The sequence below is a fragment of the Nesoenas mayeri genome (assembly GCF_963082525.1).
Source record: "Nesoenas mayeri genome assembly, chromosome: 1".
Taxonomy (NCBI): domain Eukaryota; kingdom Metazoa; phylum Chordata; class Aves; order Columbiformes; family Columbidae; genus Nesoenas; species Nesoenas mayeri.
In genome coordinates this window covers 117,285,718-117,301,146 of record NC_137541.1, presented here as the reverse complement: position 1 = coordinate 117,301,146, position 15,429 = coordinate 117,285,718, and the positions used below count along the sequence as shown (strand labels likewise).

The following is a 15,429-nucleotide window of genomic DNA, read 5'->3' as shown; positions in this document are numbered from 1 at the left end:
TTATAGATCAAAACTGTCCATCGGTTAGGAGCATAGTGTAATTAAGAAGTATGAAAACTGCAAAGTATTGAAGCCCTGCAGCAATTCAAACCCACGACAAAACCTTCAGGCAGAGTGAGCAATAGGGCCTGCTGCTCTAATGATTTGGTCTCCTTGTTAATTGGTGAAATCCAAATTTTTGTCCTTGGTAATGGCATATCCTCTTTTACAAAGGGGAGGGAAGGTGCCAAGCCCTTCTGGGAGCGCCCAGTAGCTCTTTCCCTAGTTAGCAATGTTCTTTTACAGCACTGAGAAACAAGGACTTTTTGTTTACCATTAGTTGAGGTAAGTTATCTTGTTTTTATTTGGGTTTAAGACTACTGTAAAGGAGTAGCTTTTCAGTTGCAGCATGGTTTGTCGAGATTACAATGTTTATGACTGCATAAAATACATAAGTAAAAAATTACTATTTGTAGAGTTTGTTATCAAGAGCTGAGACTTACATCTTTACAGAACTGCAAATACTGGCTTCCTAACTGCTAGCTGATAATTTTGCTGGCAAGAGCATTTGTTATACGTTTCTTTAATCACTATACCCTTTTGTCCGACTCTCGTAGGAATTAGCAAGAAAATAATTTATAACTATGGTTAAACTGTCTTAACAGCATTAGACAAGCTGTACTGATTCTTCATTAAAACACCCTTCATTTGAAGCTACAAATGTAAAAGGCGATTCTTTTTGTGCAAAAGAAACTATTAGCATGCTCTGTGCCTTTAACACGTCACATTGATTACAGAAAATTTAACAATGCAAACACTACCATACCCCCACTAATGAGAAATTACGAGAAATTGATGCAGAGCCTTCTGCATCCGTCAACTTTGATCGATAAGAGAGCTATCAATTTTGAAATTTAGATTTAATGCATTTTCAAGAAGCTAATGAGAAAGGAGCAACTTAAAATAAATACCATCATTAAAACTGCAAACTGTTACAATGATATATTAGAAACTTGTCCTAAATAAACCTAGTGCTTCAAAAATTTACCAGTGAATTCGTATTACAAAATATGTGAAAATACAACAGAATACCACAAAACAACGTCCGTTTTTGGGGTCAACAATGACGTCAAGATGACTCAGTCTTAACTTTTTGAATTGTCAATAGAACATATTGTGTTACTGAAGTTGCAATTTGGTTGAATCCTAGAGAATATCCCCACCCGAACTCAAATCCACCTTTTTCATTTCTCCTCTACACCTAGTGCCAAACTTCCTGTCAAAGCTGGTATTTTCTTGCAGAGCTTTAAAGTTTAGCCATTACTTATTTTCTACTACTACATTTTGGCAGCAACTATTTATTGGTCTGTTATTGCAAAAAGTGCAATTTAACAATAAACCAGTCTGAAGGTCATTTTATGTCTTGAGGATACATACCATATATTTCTTTAAAAATAATCATACTTTTGTAAGCAATACTTTACAGTAGACACCTCAAATCTACCATAGATGTAAAACTTAAAACGAGAAAAATTTAGTCTCTAAATCTTTATACACATATTTATATTCGAGTTCCTATATATATTATATATATACACAAGCACAAGAGTATATATAAAATATATATAATCAGATTCAAAAAAACAAAAAAACTGGGCACTGTACATAAAATCTTTTTAAAACTCAAACAATAGAAAAACTTTAAACATTAAACAATTTTAATAAAAGTTTCTGTACAATGCTAAGCAGTTTTATTTACATATAGAAAATGTAATAGGAGTAGTGTTTGAAATTACAGAACTCCTTAAAATTTCAATGGCAGGTAATCTGGAAAAAATAACAGCATTCCATTCACAAATATTTTCAAGCAATAAATATGTATTTATAAATAGTGTAAATTTACATCAAGATTAGAAACAAAAATCACAAATCTGAAGTTTATTCCTTAGTCTATGTGCAACCCATTTATCTTTGTGACTTGGCTGTTAATTGTTTTAAATTTTATTTAGGAACCAAAAGTGTAACCGTCATGGTTTCAAAACAAGACAGAAAAACGTAAAAGCAGTAAAAAAATTTATATCACCTAACTCTTCACATTAAAAAAAAAAAAAAAAGTTGCCCAAAGAAAGACTTAAAATTTCTAACTACCTTACAAAGAAATGACCAGCTAAGCTAGTACTTTTTCCAAGGGAAATTCTGAGGGGGAAAAATGGATGAAACCAACTCATCAGCCCAGAAACAGAGAAATACAAAAGAGGTGGTCTTCAAGTCAGTAGTCTGTATAATGTTGCCAGTTTTGTCAGATATATACAAAACATGGAATTATTTTTTTGAAGTACAGCTGGATGAGCTTTATTTGTTTTGAGTTCTGGAGTAGGAGGCAGTGCTCTCTCCTGTCCAGTTGGTTGACACTCCGCACTTGGAAGGTTGCATAGACACAGCTTTCAGCCAGCAGCCTTACGGGATAGCTACAAAAATCAGTGGTGCAGAACTGGGTCACTTCCTGAATATCAGAAAAGTTTTCATTTAATGTCCATGAAAAAATGTCAAGATGAGGAGGATGGCAATGGAGGAGCCTGAAAAAGAAAACATTACATTACCTTTTCTACAAGGGTGTAAACTCAGTCGTTTAACCAAGACCTGCACAAACTGTAACCATGAGCGCGTAAAGTCACACGCACTACTGTTTTAACACTTTAGGACTCTTTCACGTGGACACTGGCTTTTTCTTTCCAACTTGTGTTGGAAAATACAATGCGTATTTTGTGACTACTCTGCATTAGGATTCTGCCTATACTGCAGACTGGACTATGCTGTGGGGATGCCTGCGTTAATACAATGTGAGCTGCCAAAACAAGTCCCATTGTGGCAGCAAAGAGCTCCATGTGGGCTCAGCACAGGTGTATCTTAATATACTCCAAAACAGGGATTCTCAACCTGTTTACCAGTGGGGGGGGGGGGGGGGGGGGGGATTGTCCATTTGTGGCTCTCCAAATGCCTTGCCAGCTTCTTTTCTTTTCCCCTCTATCTAAACTATATCATATAAGGCTGATGGTAGGTTATCTGTGGAAAGCACCTCAGGTTCTCTGATATGGGGACAAAGTTCATGTGGGTTTTGGGGTTTTTTTTGTGCCTCAAGAGTGAAGTAAGCTAGGTGTCTTGTTCCTGCCTGCTTTCAGGAGACAAGGCCTAGAAGATACCCAACTATTTCCCAACGCTGCACTTTGTAACATTACCATCAAAATACCCGATTGCTGACTGCATTTCCATATCTTCTTTTCCTGCTCATCAGTCCTGCCCTGATGTGGAACCCCTCCAAGAAGCTGCTCACAGTCTTTAAAGACACTTTAAATCATACCATAGTACACATCTATGAAACACTAACACTAGCTGATCCCCATGTTTACTCCCGATACTTTAGCCCAAACACAAGAGTCTCTCTGTTGGGCCTGTTGCGCCTTTGCCATCTGAGATTATCTTTGTCCTGTGACTTGCAACAAAGCTCAATTTTTCTCTTAGATCTGAGAAATGTTATTTTAGGCTATGACTCTTTTCAATCAAGACTGTATCCCCTTTAAAAGAACTGAATGTGTGTACCAATTTCACAAGAGAACAATTATTAATGCCCTTTAGGGCTGCAGGTATGGGCTTTGGTGGGGGAGGGAGCTACTCACAGGTTGAGAATCCTTGTTCTAGGGACATCATCACTGTTACCTATATAATGTTATAAACACAGACAACAAAATACCCCTCCCTCCCTCTTTCCATACAGAAACTTTCTTGCCCATTTCCACTCAACTGGATGACGTATCTGAGAACAAGTGTTTATTTATATGCTTTTCTGTAACAGATCATCACTTCGAAATGGCAGTATTTCACAAACTATAATGACAATGGGCTCCTAGAAGTATGAATTGAAGTTCAACCACCTCAGGCTCTGTAGAACCAATGAAGAGAATTAAATTCAGAGGACATGGTCCTGCACTCTTGACAGCTTCTACTGCTGAACCTTGAGGCCTTTGCTCAAAAGGTCATGACTTATGCTAGCATTACATGAAATAGTCTAAACATACATTTTCTGCAGCACCTGGAAATGAATCAAAAGGCACAGCCATTTCTGGGCTGTTACGTTTAATTCAACACGAAATTCTCATAACACTTTGTCCAAAGTTTTGTCTTCGACAGAAAGGCAAGGCTTATAAATAAATCCAGCATCGCTTTCATTGTGAATACAAACAAGCCATCTTTGCCTGAAACAATGAAACCTGGGTGAAATGTTAGGACAGTTGTGCTGACACAGTTCAAAGCAGGAGGCTGCCATATATAGCACAAAGCTATAATGGCAAAGAGGCTGTTTGCTTTAAATTGAAATGCAAAGGAGGCCCCAAGCCAAAAGACAGAACTGTTTGAGAGCATCCACTTGCTAAGCAGAAGGACAGTGCTGATTTGGGAGGGGATGGGTGGGGAAGGGGAAGGAAGGGGTCTGAGTGCATAGGATGCTCTGCTGCTATACTGACTTCATACCACAACCAATGTATTAGAGATGCTCTTGAACCTGGTGCTAGTTTCTCCAAGCTTCACTGTCCTGATTCTTCCCATCTCCATCTGATCCAGTTATGGTCTTCAGGTGATCTCTATTGGATTTTTAAAGCCACAACTTTATGAATTGTAACATCATACTTTTCCTGAAAACTCAGTGGTTACGTTCTGCAGTAAGTTACTCTACTATTTCACATAATTCTGACTCTTCAGCATGTTGTTCTGTAACTATCACACACAACCCATAACTCCATTTGAATCAGAGTCCATGGTACTCATACAATGGAGTACCAAGACAGTCTACAACTGCTTTACAAATAATGTATTTATGCACCCACTTATTAATATGACTTACTAATGTAAATTGATCATAGACTTGCATCAAGTCCTCCATTTTGTACTGTTCTAGCACCACAAAATTTTCCAGGTTCGTGCTTATCTTTCTTGCACAGTCTTGGCAATGTACAACATAGGTCTTTCGAGAATTGCTCTCACTAGTGACAAAAAGCAGATCAAAGACTTCCACCTATTAGATAGGAAACAGAAAGTCAACTGTTACGATTTCATTTTTTAAAAAGTTAAACCATAAAAACTGTGTTTTCATTAAGATTTACACCTTTACCCTGTGCATGCAAAGAGAAAAATTAGATCTGTTCAGGGAAAAATCTATCCTCCCAAGGCTGAGGCAGAGAATTGAAATATTGTAAAACCACTAATAGTACACTTAGGACGTCTGCATGAACAGCACTCTGGGAAAGCTTATGGTCAATATTGATAAAGCAGGATTTATGCTCTGAAGAGAGGTTACTCAGCAATGTGGGAATTTATAACAATTATACTCAATTTTTCTTTTTAAAATTTGTCTGAAAAAAGAAGTTTGTGATTTATTTCCTTACTACTCAATCACATGCCCACGCTGCCCAAGAGGCTCAGTCAGAAGTAAATTGAAACTGATTTTCAGGGCGCAGGAAAATTTTATTTTCTAATAAGCTTCATGAAAACTATTATAAATGCTTTTAAGGAACTATTAACAGAAAGTAGAATCAAAAATTTCAGCAAAAAGGCATGTCCTCTGAAGAAAATGGACTTAAATTCTCTCTCTTTTGGGGGTGTTGTTGACTTCTTAAATGAAGACAGATACACCTTCAAAATGAAGCTCAGCAGATCAAATTATATGCAGGAAGGGATAACAACTTTTTATAATAACTGAGAATTGAAAATCGACCTAGTGAATAACAACACTGTAGAAGTAGTGTTGGAGAGACTGCAGCAAGATACAGGCTACGTCTAGAAAAACAGCTTGTTAAGCTCTTTGAAGACAGTACTGCACCATCACATACATGTGCTTCTTATAATGCACCGCAGATGCTGCAACATGAAAGCAAAATTAAAACAGCAACAACAACAAAGGACAGGAAAAAATTAAAATAAATATTATAGTAGTACACAAGCCCAACATATATTTTTACTGACCTCACAAATGCTACAGTAATGAGCTGGCTCGTCCTTTGCTCGCCCGTGCCAGACAATCTCTTTTCCTGCAGCAATTAGAGCTTCCCTCAGTGTCTGACACTGTTTGAGAGTTCTTAACAGGCAGTACCTGCAACCAAAACCAGTTGCATATTCAGTTCAATGTTCAACTTTATAGCAAGATTCAAGCAGGCTTTAGTTTCTTCCAAAACCCTGTACGTGGAGATTCCTCTTCTTCTGGCATTTCAGGAACAGCTGGCTAATAGGAATCACCAGACCCATGACTTACGTAGAAGTTTGACCACATGCTTAAGGACCTCTGTGTAGATTTATTCTATTTCAGTACTGCCTCTTGCCCTGCAAACACACCGGATCTTCCATTTTTTACTGGAATGCATCAATGCTCTTTTAAGCACCATAAAACAATGTGTTTTCAAAAGCAATTAATGTATTTTATTTTGAACTATGAATTTATAAGCAAAAAGTTAGTTTGAACTGCCAGGTTCAAAACAACTGTTTACAATGTGTTTACATTTTACAGCCTGTCCAAAGACCTGTTTTAATTGACATCTTACTCTGTTACTTCCTCAACACTACTGAACTTCCAGTTATACAAAGTCAGGAAAGCCAAGTTTTGACATAAATTACTATGCACACAGTGCAAATGAAATCTATTAACCAGTGTCTTCTTCAGTGTAAAAGTAAAAATTATAGACAGGTAAGTATTAGAAAAGTCCCTTCACAGGAAAAGATGGAAAAAAAATCTACTGATTTTATGAAGAAAAGAACCACTTAAATGTCAAATTGAAATCAACAATTCCTTGCCGTAATTCTGTAAAGGATAAAACAAAATGGTTTTACCTTCACCATTTTATACAGTTCTCTTTCTCTTCTCTACTTGTTTTCTAGCATTGTATGAGCTACATGCATTGTCTGAAAAAAGCTGGCAAAGTAGGTTGCCAGATTCTAAATTACAACGTTATTTAGAATAACTTTTAGCTCTCAGCTATCCTATTTATTTGAGCTGCAGCCTTTAATTTTCTCTTCCACAAGGTGGTTAAGTTACATGCTCATTAGCTGCAGAAGGAGGACTGAAAAAATGTAACGGAAAAAATAAATGTTGGACAGAAAATGAAGTGCTCAAGAGTTCTATCAAAATTTTAAAGCCTTAAACATGTAATACATGTGGGTGGGTTTTTTTTGGTGTGTGGTTGTGTTTGGTTTTTTTTTTAATGTTTTTTTCATGTGTTTCCAAGTAGTTAATAGACTCTTGGTCTTACTTTTAGATACTTTCCTCTTGAAGTTTTACACTCAGACTGTTCATCTTCACTAAAAGAAAAAATTTATGGCTTCATTAATACCCTCACTGTCAGAATAGCACAAAACTGAAAGCGTGTTTCTATGTTTAACATCGTCTTTTCATACACTGCATTTCAAGAAAATTAAACAGCTTGTTTAGTCGTAACTCCTTTGACACTTTCAAAGTTGATGCTAATGGGACTTATGATGCTACAGCCAACCATATGTAATAGATCATGTATTAATTCACCTGAATTTCAGGCTAACGCAGACATGCTTCTGATAAGTTCAGAAACTTTGGTATAGCATTCTTTTATGCAATATAGCATAAAAAGCTACTGTTCTCTTCTGGTGTTACCTGGAAAAATCTTTGAGGATGCCAAAGAGCAACTGGAAGCGCACCTGCATGTTTATCACCATTGTTCTCCACTCTTGACTTACAGTTTTCAAAGTGTTATTTTGAAAAAATTTTCTAGTGTTAACACTTGTGGAGAAAGAATTGCCCAAAATGTAACCCACACGTGACACTGCTGAAATGTTTGCCAAATTTGCAACCACAACTGAAAACAACAGCTAAAAGGTGAATTCCGCCTCCTTGGATAAAATTCAGATCCTGGTAGTGGCACTTGAAAATGTAAATGATAACTATTTTATGCTGTCAAAGACTGGGAGAAAGCATACTAAGTATCACTTTGAAAATGCACCGCAACTTCCTAAAGTATGGGAAGCCTAAAGAAAGCCAAAAAAGGTGTTTAGCAGAGTCACAATGTATAAGTTAAACAGTGTCAGCTTTTAGTATCGTAGGCCTGCTTTTATTCTTGTACAGTGACAATTCAGTTAAAAGAAAATCTGGACCATCTCTCTCTCTCAAATTTTTTACAGGTATGGCATAGAGTATGAGCACATGACGTCAAGTCAAATTAAAATATTTAACAGAAGATTTTAAAATGGACATAATCTTGATTTATTCTAGAAAGGCAGTGTTTGAATATTTAGATATTCAGTAAAACCTTCTGAAGTACTGAGACCATTCCAATGGCAATGCAAAACTGACCTCTTTGTATCTTTCAGTAATATATCTTCCCCACTGATACCAAAATGTATTCTATCTGGCTTCATGCTTTTGTGCAAAATCATTTCTCCCATGTCATGTTCTTCTACAGTTCTGAAACTATTTTTGTAAAAGAACTTAGTATTTCAGTTACTTTGGAATTAATTTTTAAGCCTTTATTACTATATTCCCATTACCTCTAAAATTCTTCTCTTCTTCAGATGCATTTGTAAAAGTCCCTCTAGCTTCCATCTAAGAGGTTTGAGGTTAATTTTTCTTTTCTCGAAGGCTACGCTACCTCAGTCAATTTTTAAATCATTCTCCCTTTGTTCCTGCTCATGATTCTACTGTTAATATAAAATCTTTAAAAAACATTTTACAAGAAGGTTTCAGTTTTTACCCTGTGCCTTATCTAGCAAGACAGCACTGAGTTGCACATTAGCTAAAAATATAAGGAAACTACAGATTTCTTTCAAAAGCAAAGTTTCCTTCTATTATTTTTTTTTCCCTACTGCTATTTTATTTCTTGGCATCATTAATCTGGTTCCCAATATTTATATGTATGCTTAAACTTTAGTTTATTGCCTCTGTAGTGGTTACTCTCACGTAACTCAGTAAAACATATTTGTGGTTATTTTTCAAATTGGAACCGCTTTTTCTTGTTTTCTAAGAGCTACTCTTTTCTACTATTCTGATACCTAAGAAGCCCCAGACAGAGAAATCAAACTACCTGAACATTTCAGGTATCTTCCATGTGCAATTTTAGATACAAACTTGCATACTGGGAAAATGACGACAGCTGCATACATTTTATTTTCCTGATGACAAACAAAGAGTCAGCTAGTCAAGTTGAAAATCAACCAGCTGTGTCAGAAATCACTATTTCTGAAGTGTTTGCATACATGTGCATACACACGCATATACATAAACACAGAAATGTCTGCATTTTGTACATAATAAAATCCAGGAGCAGTGGACAACCACTGCTTGCCAGGTGGTGCTATTTTCCTGCAGACAAGGAGTCCATAGCAAAATTATGCAACTGCTTTCCTATCTAAAGGAGATTCATGAAGGTTTCTGCATTTCCAGTGTGCAAGATAAGATTCTAGACTGTTTATTTTGGTGACACCCATTTCTGGTATTACCTTACAACAGAAATGACCACAAGGAAGAGTTAATTCAGGTTACTGCTACTAGCTGTTACAAACCAGAGCTCATCTGTGCACACAGCACAAGAACCTGGGATGTGGCTGACAACTAACTTGGATGTAGGGCTTAATCCAAGAAAACCGGAAGTGGTTTCAGCAGACTGGAAAAAGCAAACGCATGCAAGACCCAAGTTTCTATCTGCTCCTCAGCATGTCTCTATTTGTAATGTACACCTAAAATTTAGGTCTCTTACAAGAAGAAACCCAGCTGCAGTCAGCCAGCAAGACAATAGGAAACATCGATTTCATCCTATGTGTTTTTTCACAACAGTTTAAGAGATTCTCTTGTAGAAGGATGCTATGCTCAGTCATGTTTTTCTCCCTTTAGGCCTAAAGCATGGCAAAACTCCTCAAAATTGTGTAAACACAAAATACAGGTGCCAAAATATTGAAATAATATTTTGGCAAAAACTTTCCAGAACTGTTTCAAGCTTGTGGAATAAGGTGGGGGGTTGTTTTGTTTTTTTCCTCTCTCCCACACCCTGCTTCTTTTTCTCTTTTTCTCATTTCTAACTATTCAGCTTCTCCTCTCCCTTTTTATGACAGCTAACATCCTATGAACAGTAATAGTTGAATATTAAATTCATACTGTAAAATTATGTCTCATTCAGATGTCATCAACAAATCCTACTAGAAGGGAAAAAATACTTTTCTTTGCCCTTTTTTTGCAAGTTAACTTACTAATTTTTTAAAGGTCCATTTCAAGGCACATTATAGAAGGATTTACCACTTATGGATCCAGTGCACTGACAAGATTAACAAGTGCTCAAGCTACAACTTCTTCGGTGGGTTTAAGGAAAACAAAGAGTGCTGCTACCTGAGTACTGTCAGGGATGAGTAAAGTGCTTTGGAATTCATTTCCCCGCTTCCTTTAGGACAAACCAAAGATACATGCTGAAATGTCCATTCCACCTAGGCATAATGATGCTGCAATACAATTTATATTTGTTTGAAGTTGCAATCTTCAAACAAAATCAATAAAAGGTGCTCTGAGCCTGGAACATTCCTGCATTTTGGCATATGCATATGAGAAATATCACTAAAGTCAATTACCATTTTACACATCAATTAATTCGTTGTTCAGAAGAAAGAGCAAAGGGAAGGAGGTTTTCACATTCCTACTGGCCTTTATTTAAAACATTTATACTGGATCTCCAAATGACAGTGCGTGAGCACTAACTAGAGGTTCTAGAAATGTAAAATTAACTTTGCTGTAAAAATGACTAAACATCTTAATTCCAATATTTGGATTGATGACCTAATTTTGATATTTCTTATGGTATGTACTCCAAACAGTTTTTGTCATCTAAGTCAAGTACTTCTGTAAACTGCTCTATTAAGTCTATGGCATATTTAACAAAAAGGTTAATCAGATAATTCTAAAGCTATAACACAATAACATCAAATACAACGTAATGAAATTGATCATATCTATTAACGAAATGCTGAAAAACAAAATAGAAAATAATTTTGGCTTGATTCTCAGGGACGGAAAAATCTTGCAAAGGCTTACTTATAAATCAGGTATTGTTTTATGCTTGAAGAAGAAATAGGTACGGTGAATGTTCAAATAAGTAAAACTTACTTTATCATTTCAAAAAGCTTTGGATCTGAGACTTTGATATTTCGGGCCATATTCCACGAAAGATGAACCATGGGCACTATGGACTTTACGCTCTGCAGTTTATTCCACTCGTACCGTTCCACTGCCAATTTATATTGACAGGCTATAAAAAAGCAAAATTACAGAAGCAATCTGTTAAGTTTAGAAGTAAAAAAATCAACAGGAGCCAAAATAATTTCATTATAATCAAAATGTATACCTTTTAGGGCTACATTAAACTTCATTTGCAATGATCCACTCACTGCAACTACATTTGAATTCTATAAAATTTCTTTTTAAAAATGTATTTATGATGCTAGAGGAACACACAATACCAGAGCAGCAATGACTACCTGTGAAAATAAGTTACTGACAAGTGTTTGATTTCTATGGTGAACTGAGCACAATATTTCAAAGTGTTACCTAAACATTTTTGAAATATTTCAGATGAAAAAAAATATATCTAAATTGGAAATGTCTTTATCTCACTCTATTCACTCTTTATTGTTATTTTACAATGCTATGGTGTATACCTTGTCTTCAAAAGAAGACTGCACCTTTAGAGATTTATTGCAGTGAGTCAGACTTTTTCATTAAGCAGCCTATTCATCCTGCCCTTTTTAAAAAAATGTTTTACAAAATTTACTGCGACTGAATATGTGAGCTCTGTATCAGTCAATCATACAGTCCTGGAGATAAACAATTTATTGCACCATTATGAAATAAAGACACACCTTAAACTATTCAAGAAAATGGGAGGTTTTTGGAAGTATATTCTCTTCCAATGCTTGACAGAATCATTTTAGCTGTGAAATTTTCTTCCATTCTTACACCTAAAAACATTCCAAGACCATGCTTCAAAACTGAAGCTTCTAGAGCAGTAGGTCTGAAAAAGCTTACTATGAACAAGATTTTACAACTGTTCGCATTTGCTGATGCTTTGACTAAAGAGCAATTAAGTATCCATTGTCCTGAAAAAGCTAGATTGGCCAAGTCCTTAACTCATACGCCAGCTATAGCGTGGTCTGCTGGGTAAAACAAACTTTGGGAGAAAAAATTAAGAAATGGCCTATGAGACAGAGCGTATAGATTCATCTAAACATTTTATTCTGCTAGTATTTGCTACACAATTGTCACTTTTACAGGTCCATTAAATGAACAAAGGCAAAGACTCCATTCTTGCTGCTTTCTCTTCCTCTTACCAATGGAATTAATTTAAAGCTTCAACACGTTTTAAAATATAGTACATCTATTTTTTTTTAATCTACTAAAGCATGGTAAATTAGTAAGAAATGGCAAGTTCTGAGGCAAATGTAGTACAACATTACCTAATTATGTAGTTCAGCACAGGCAGTACTCAACCTTACCTGTAAGAGGGCCAACATTCCACGCAATGTTGTTGCACCAACCAATAGCCTGAACCCAATGAACAGTGCCAGCATTTATCCACACTAAATCCCCTGGTCTTTGAATAAACCTGTAAACTGGGACGTTAGCTTCATACAAATCTTCCAAGTTTGGCCACCAAGATCCCATTAGGAAATTCATATTATTCCTGAAACAACAGGAAAAATAAAGACTTCAGCAATTATCAGCAGACATATTAGTGGTTGATACTTCAATGAAGTTACCTGGACAAACTGATCACCACAATAAATGCTTTCTGCATCTCATCAGTGACCCAGGAGGACTAATCAAAAGAAAAGTTTCATCTATAAACTTCCCAATCCTAAATCCACATTTCACATCCTACAGCACATTAAAACACCTAACCATCTAGCCGCTCATACGAAGTCAGTTTATGGCTTCCAGTTGTGTTCAATTTTCCTTTTAGTTTCCCAGTACCTTATTAACAGGCATAGAAATCCTTGGTCAGATCTAGCATGACACTGGTGTCAAATACTGCTTTTTCAACCAGTGACTGGTTTTATCTACAGACCACACCAGATCTTAAGAATGTTTTCTGTTTTGAGCAAAGCCAACCAGGTACTTGCACTGTCAGTGTATACACATAAAGCTTGTCCACATAACAAGCTACTTGGCACCATCTCAATTGTGATCCATACATCTATGTTTTATTCAGGCAAGAAATGTTGACCCTCCTGAGAAGCATGAAAAAAGACCTCCACATGGATTTCCTAAGTACGAACTCTTCCACTATGCTTATGCAAAATACTTACTTCTCTCCCAATTTTATACTGGTTTTATACTGCATGAGAGAGCATTTGCAATTCACAGTTTGCAAAGATAATTCAGTGCCTCTGTGAGGTACTCTACAACTTTTATGAGGTTACCAAGATCTTAGTTTCTCAGTCACCCTCAAGAGGGCTGTGTCATAGGGGTAAAAGGCATGTCATCATCAGAGACATCAAAATTGCATCAGTGGAACTACAATTTTAATGGATGAAGTAAGAACAGTTGTCAGTAGATGGGCAGAAAATATGGAGTACAGAGACATTGAGATGCATCTGCAGAGCTCTGGAAAAGTTCTGAAGAAAAGTCAAGAGCTTAGTTCAGTTTTAACTAGGCAAGAAAAAAAAATCTCCCATAAAATAAGCTTCAGAAGCTACTGCCTGAAAACTAGCACCATCAGAGGACAAAATTGCTCTTTTGTTGTTGTTTTTTTGTTTGTTTGTTTTTGTTTTGAAGGTGAAGGGGAGTCCTTCTGCATGTGTGTGTGTTTTGTTATAAAGGCATCCACTCAACACAAGACACAGCACAGAAACCCAAGTCTTTGAGCTGGATGAGTATTTCTCCAATGGTCAGTGCATCTTAGCTTGTTCCAGCAAGCTACAAATGTGTAAATGTATGTAAAGTACGCCACAACACCTCCTGGCATTTGAGTAAACTAAGTGCTCTCTCTAGATGCACCAAGAAGCCATGCCAAAATACTAATGACTCTGTAGTTGCTTGTGTATAACATATACATTAATCATAATAAAGATTTTTGAATCATGAACCTAGATGAGCATTTAGTACTACCAATCTCTCACTTCTTGTATTGCCTTTATTCCTGTATTTGAAAAAACACATAATCAACCTGATGTTAATTTTTGAAAGCAAAGCTATCACAGGCAATCCAGGTTTCCACATGTTGTACAAATGTACTGTTTTGCATTTTGATCTATTTTACAAGACTTTTCTGACTACATGGAGAACCCATAAAATAGCTTCCTCTTAAAATACCCTCAGTAATTTCCCCCCCTAAGTCTTAGAAAGACACAGAGAACTTAATAAAAAACCAGTACGCCCAGCTTACTTTTCACAGAAGTCATTCATGACACCCCAATAGCTTTCAGGGACAACGAACCATTCACAGTCACCTGGACCAATATTTATATTTACTGAGCAAAAGTTGTTATTTTCTTGATGACCTGCAATTTGGAGAAAAATAAACACGTTTTATGTAAGGCTGATCTATCAAAACAACAGTATGAAAATGCAAAGTTAGTGAAAAACCTAAATCACAGTTAAAGTATGTACAGATTTCTATATGATACTTACATGTTATTTAGGTGCTTTACGGTGTTAAGAAATGTAATTAGGCTACCAATGATAAGAGAATTCTCCTTTTGTTAGTTTGTGGACAATGAAAAGCTGAAACTACCAGTCTTGTGAATCTGACCAGTACTTAAGCAGTTCCCTTTTTGTAGAAATAAATGCTTCAAGATGCTAAAGCTTAGATTTTGTGTTTTATGACTAGCTCTTGACAGTCTCAGTCAGAAGCAAAACTTCATTACTTCAGGCACTGAATAGACAAGTAGTAACAAAATATGTCCCAAAGGAGCTTTCAAAATCAATGTAGAAATGTCAGTGTTTTATCTTCTTTTGACAGCTGGAAAACTGAGCCATAATACCTAATGGAATTTTCTGAAGTTGTACTTCAGAAAAAACAGACCCTGAAATTTAGTCCAGATCCCTCAAGTCTCAGTCCAGTGCCCTAACACAGCACTATGCATTATGGAGGGTTGACTCCTATCCTCAGAATCTAAAAAGTAAAAGTATACTGATTTCTATGATTGCACAGTACCTACTTTGGAAGCCTATAAAAAACTTTCAAGGCATGTAAAATACAAATACTGTCAAAGTATATAAACCCATCTACTTGTTCCCTTAAAGAATTCAGTATTGCATGCAATCAGTTAGTATGGTAATTACCTAAATTACCTAGCACTGCAGAAATTTCCACTATAAAGTAATTCAGTAGTTCATACATGCAGAGTTCAGTTAAACAAGAAATTAAAAAAATACTCAATATGTACAATTTCATCATGTTTAGG

The 15,429-nt window shown here is 36.1% G+C and overlaps 1 protein-coding gene across 8 annotated transcripts in view; it reads right to left on the bottom strand.

Moving 5' to 3' along the window:
* Positions 1-205: 205 nt before the first annotated feature.
* The window catches only part of KDM6A (lysine demethylase 6A), a 157,161-nt gene continuing 141,937 nt past the window's right edge, over positions 206-15,429 (bottom strand). For 3 of the 8 annotated variants that reach the window (XM_080346687.1, XM_080346689.1, XM_080346691.1), the window contains 7 exons: positions 14,409-14,523; positions 12,517-12,704; positions 11,132-11,273; positions 5,992-6,118; positions 4,874-5,044; positions 4,535-4,613; positions 206-2,555 (listed from right to left, as the gene is read on the bottom strand). In XM_080346687.1, coding sequence (XP_080202813.1) covers positions 4,557-4,613; positions 4,874-5,044; positions 5,992-6,118; positions 11,132-11,273; positions 12,517-12,704; positions 14,409-14,523 — 800 coding nt within the window. In that variant the 3' untranslated portion in view covers positions 206-2,555; positions 4,535-4,556. The other 5 variants (XM_080346688.1, XM_080346690.1, XM_080346692.1 and 2 more) reach the window with 3 other exon arrangements.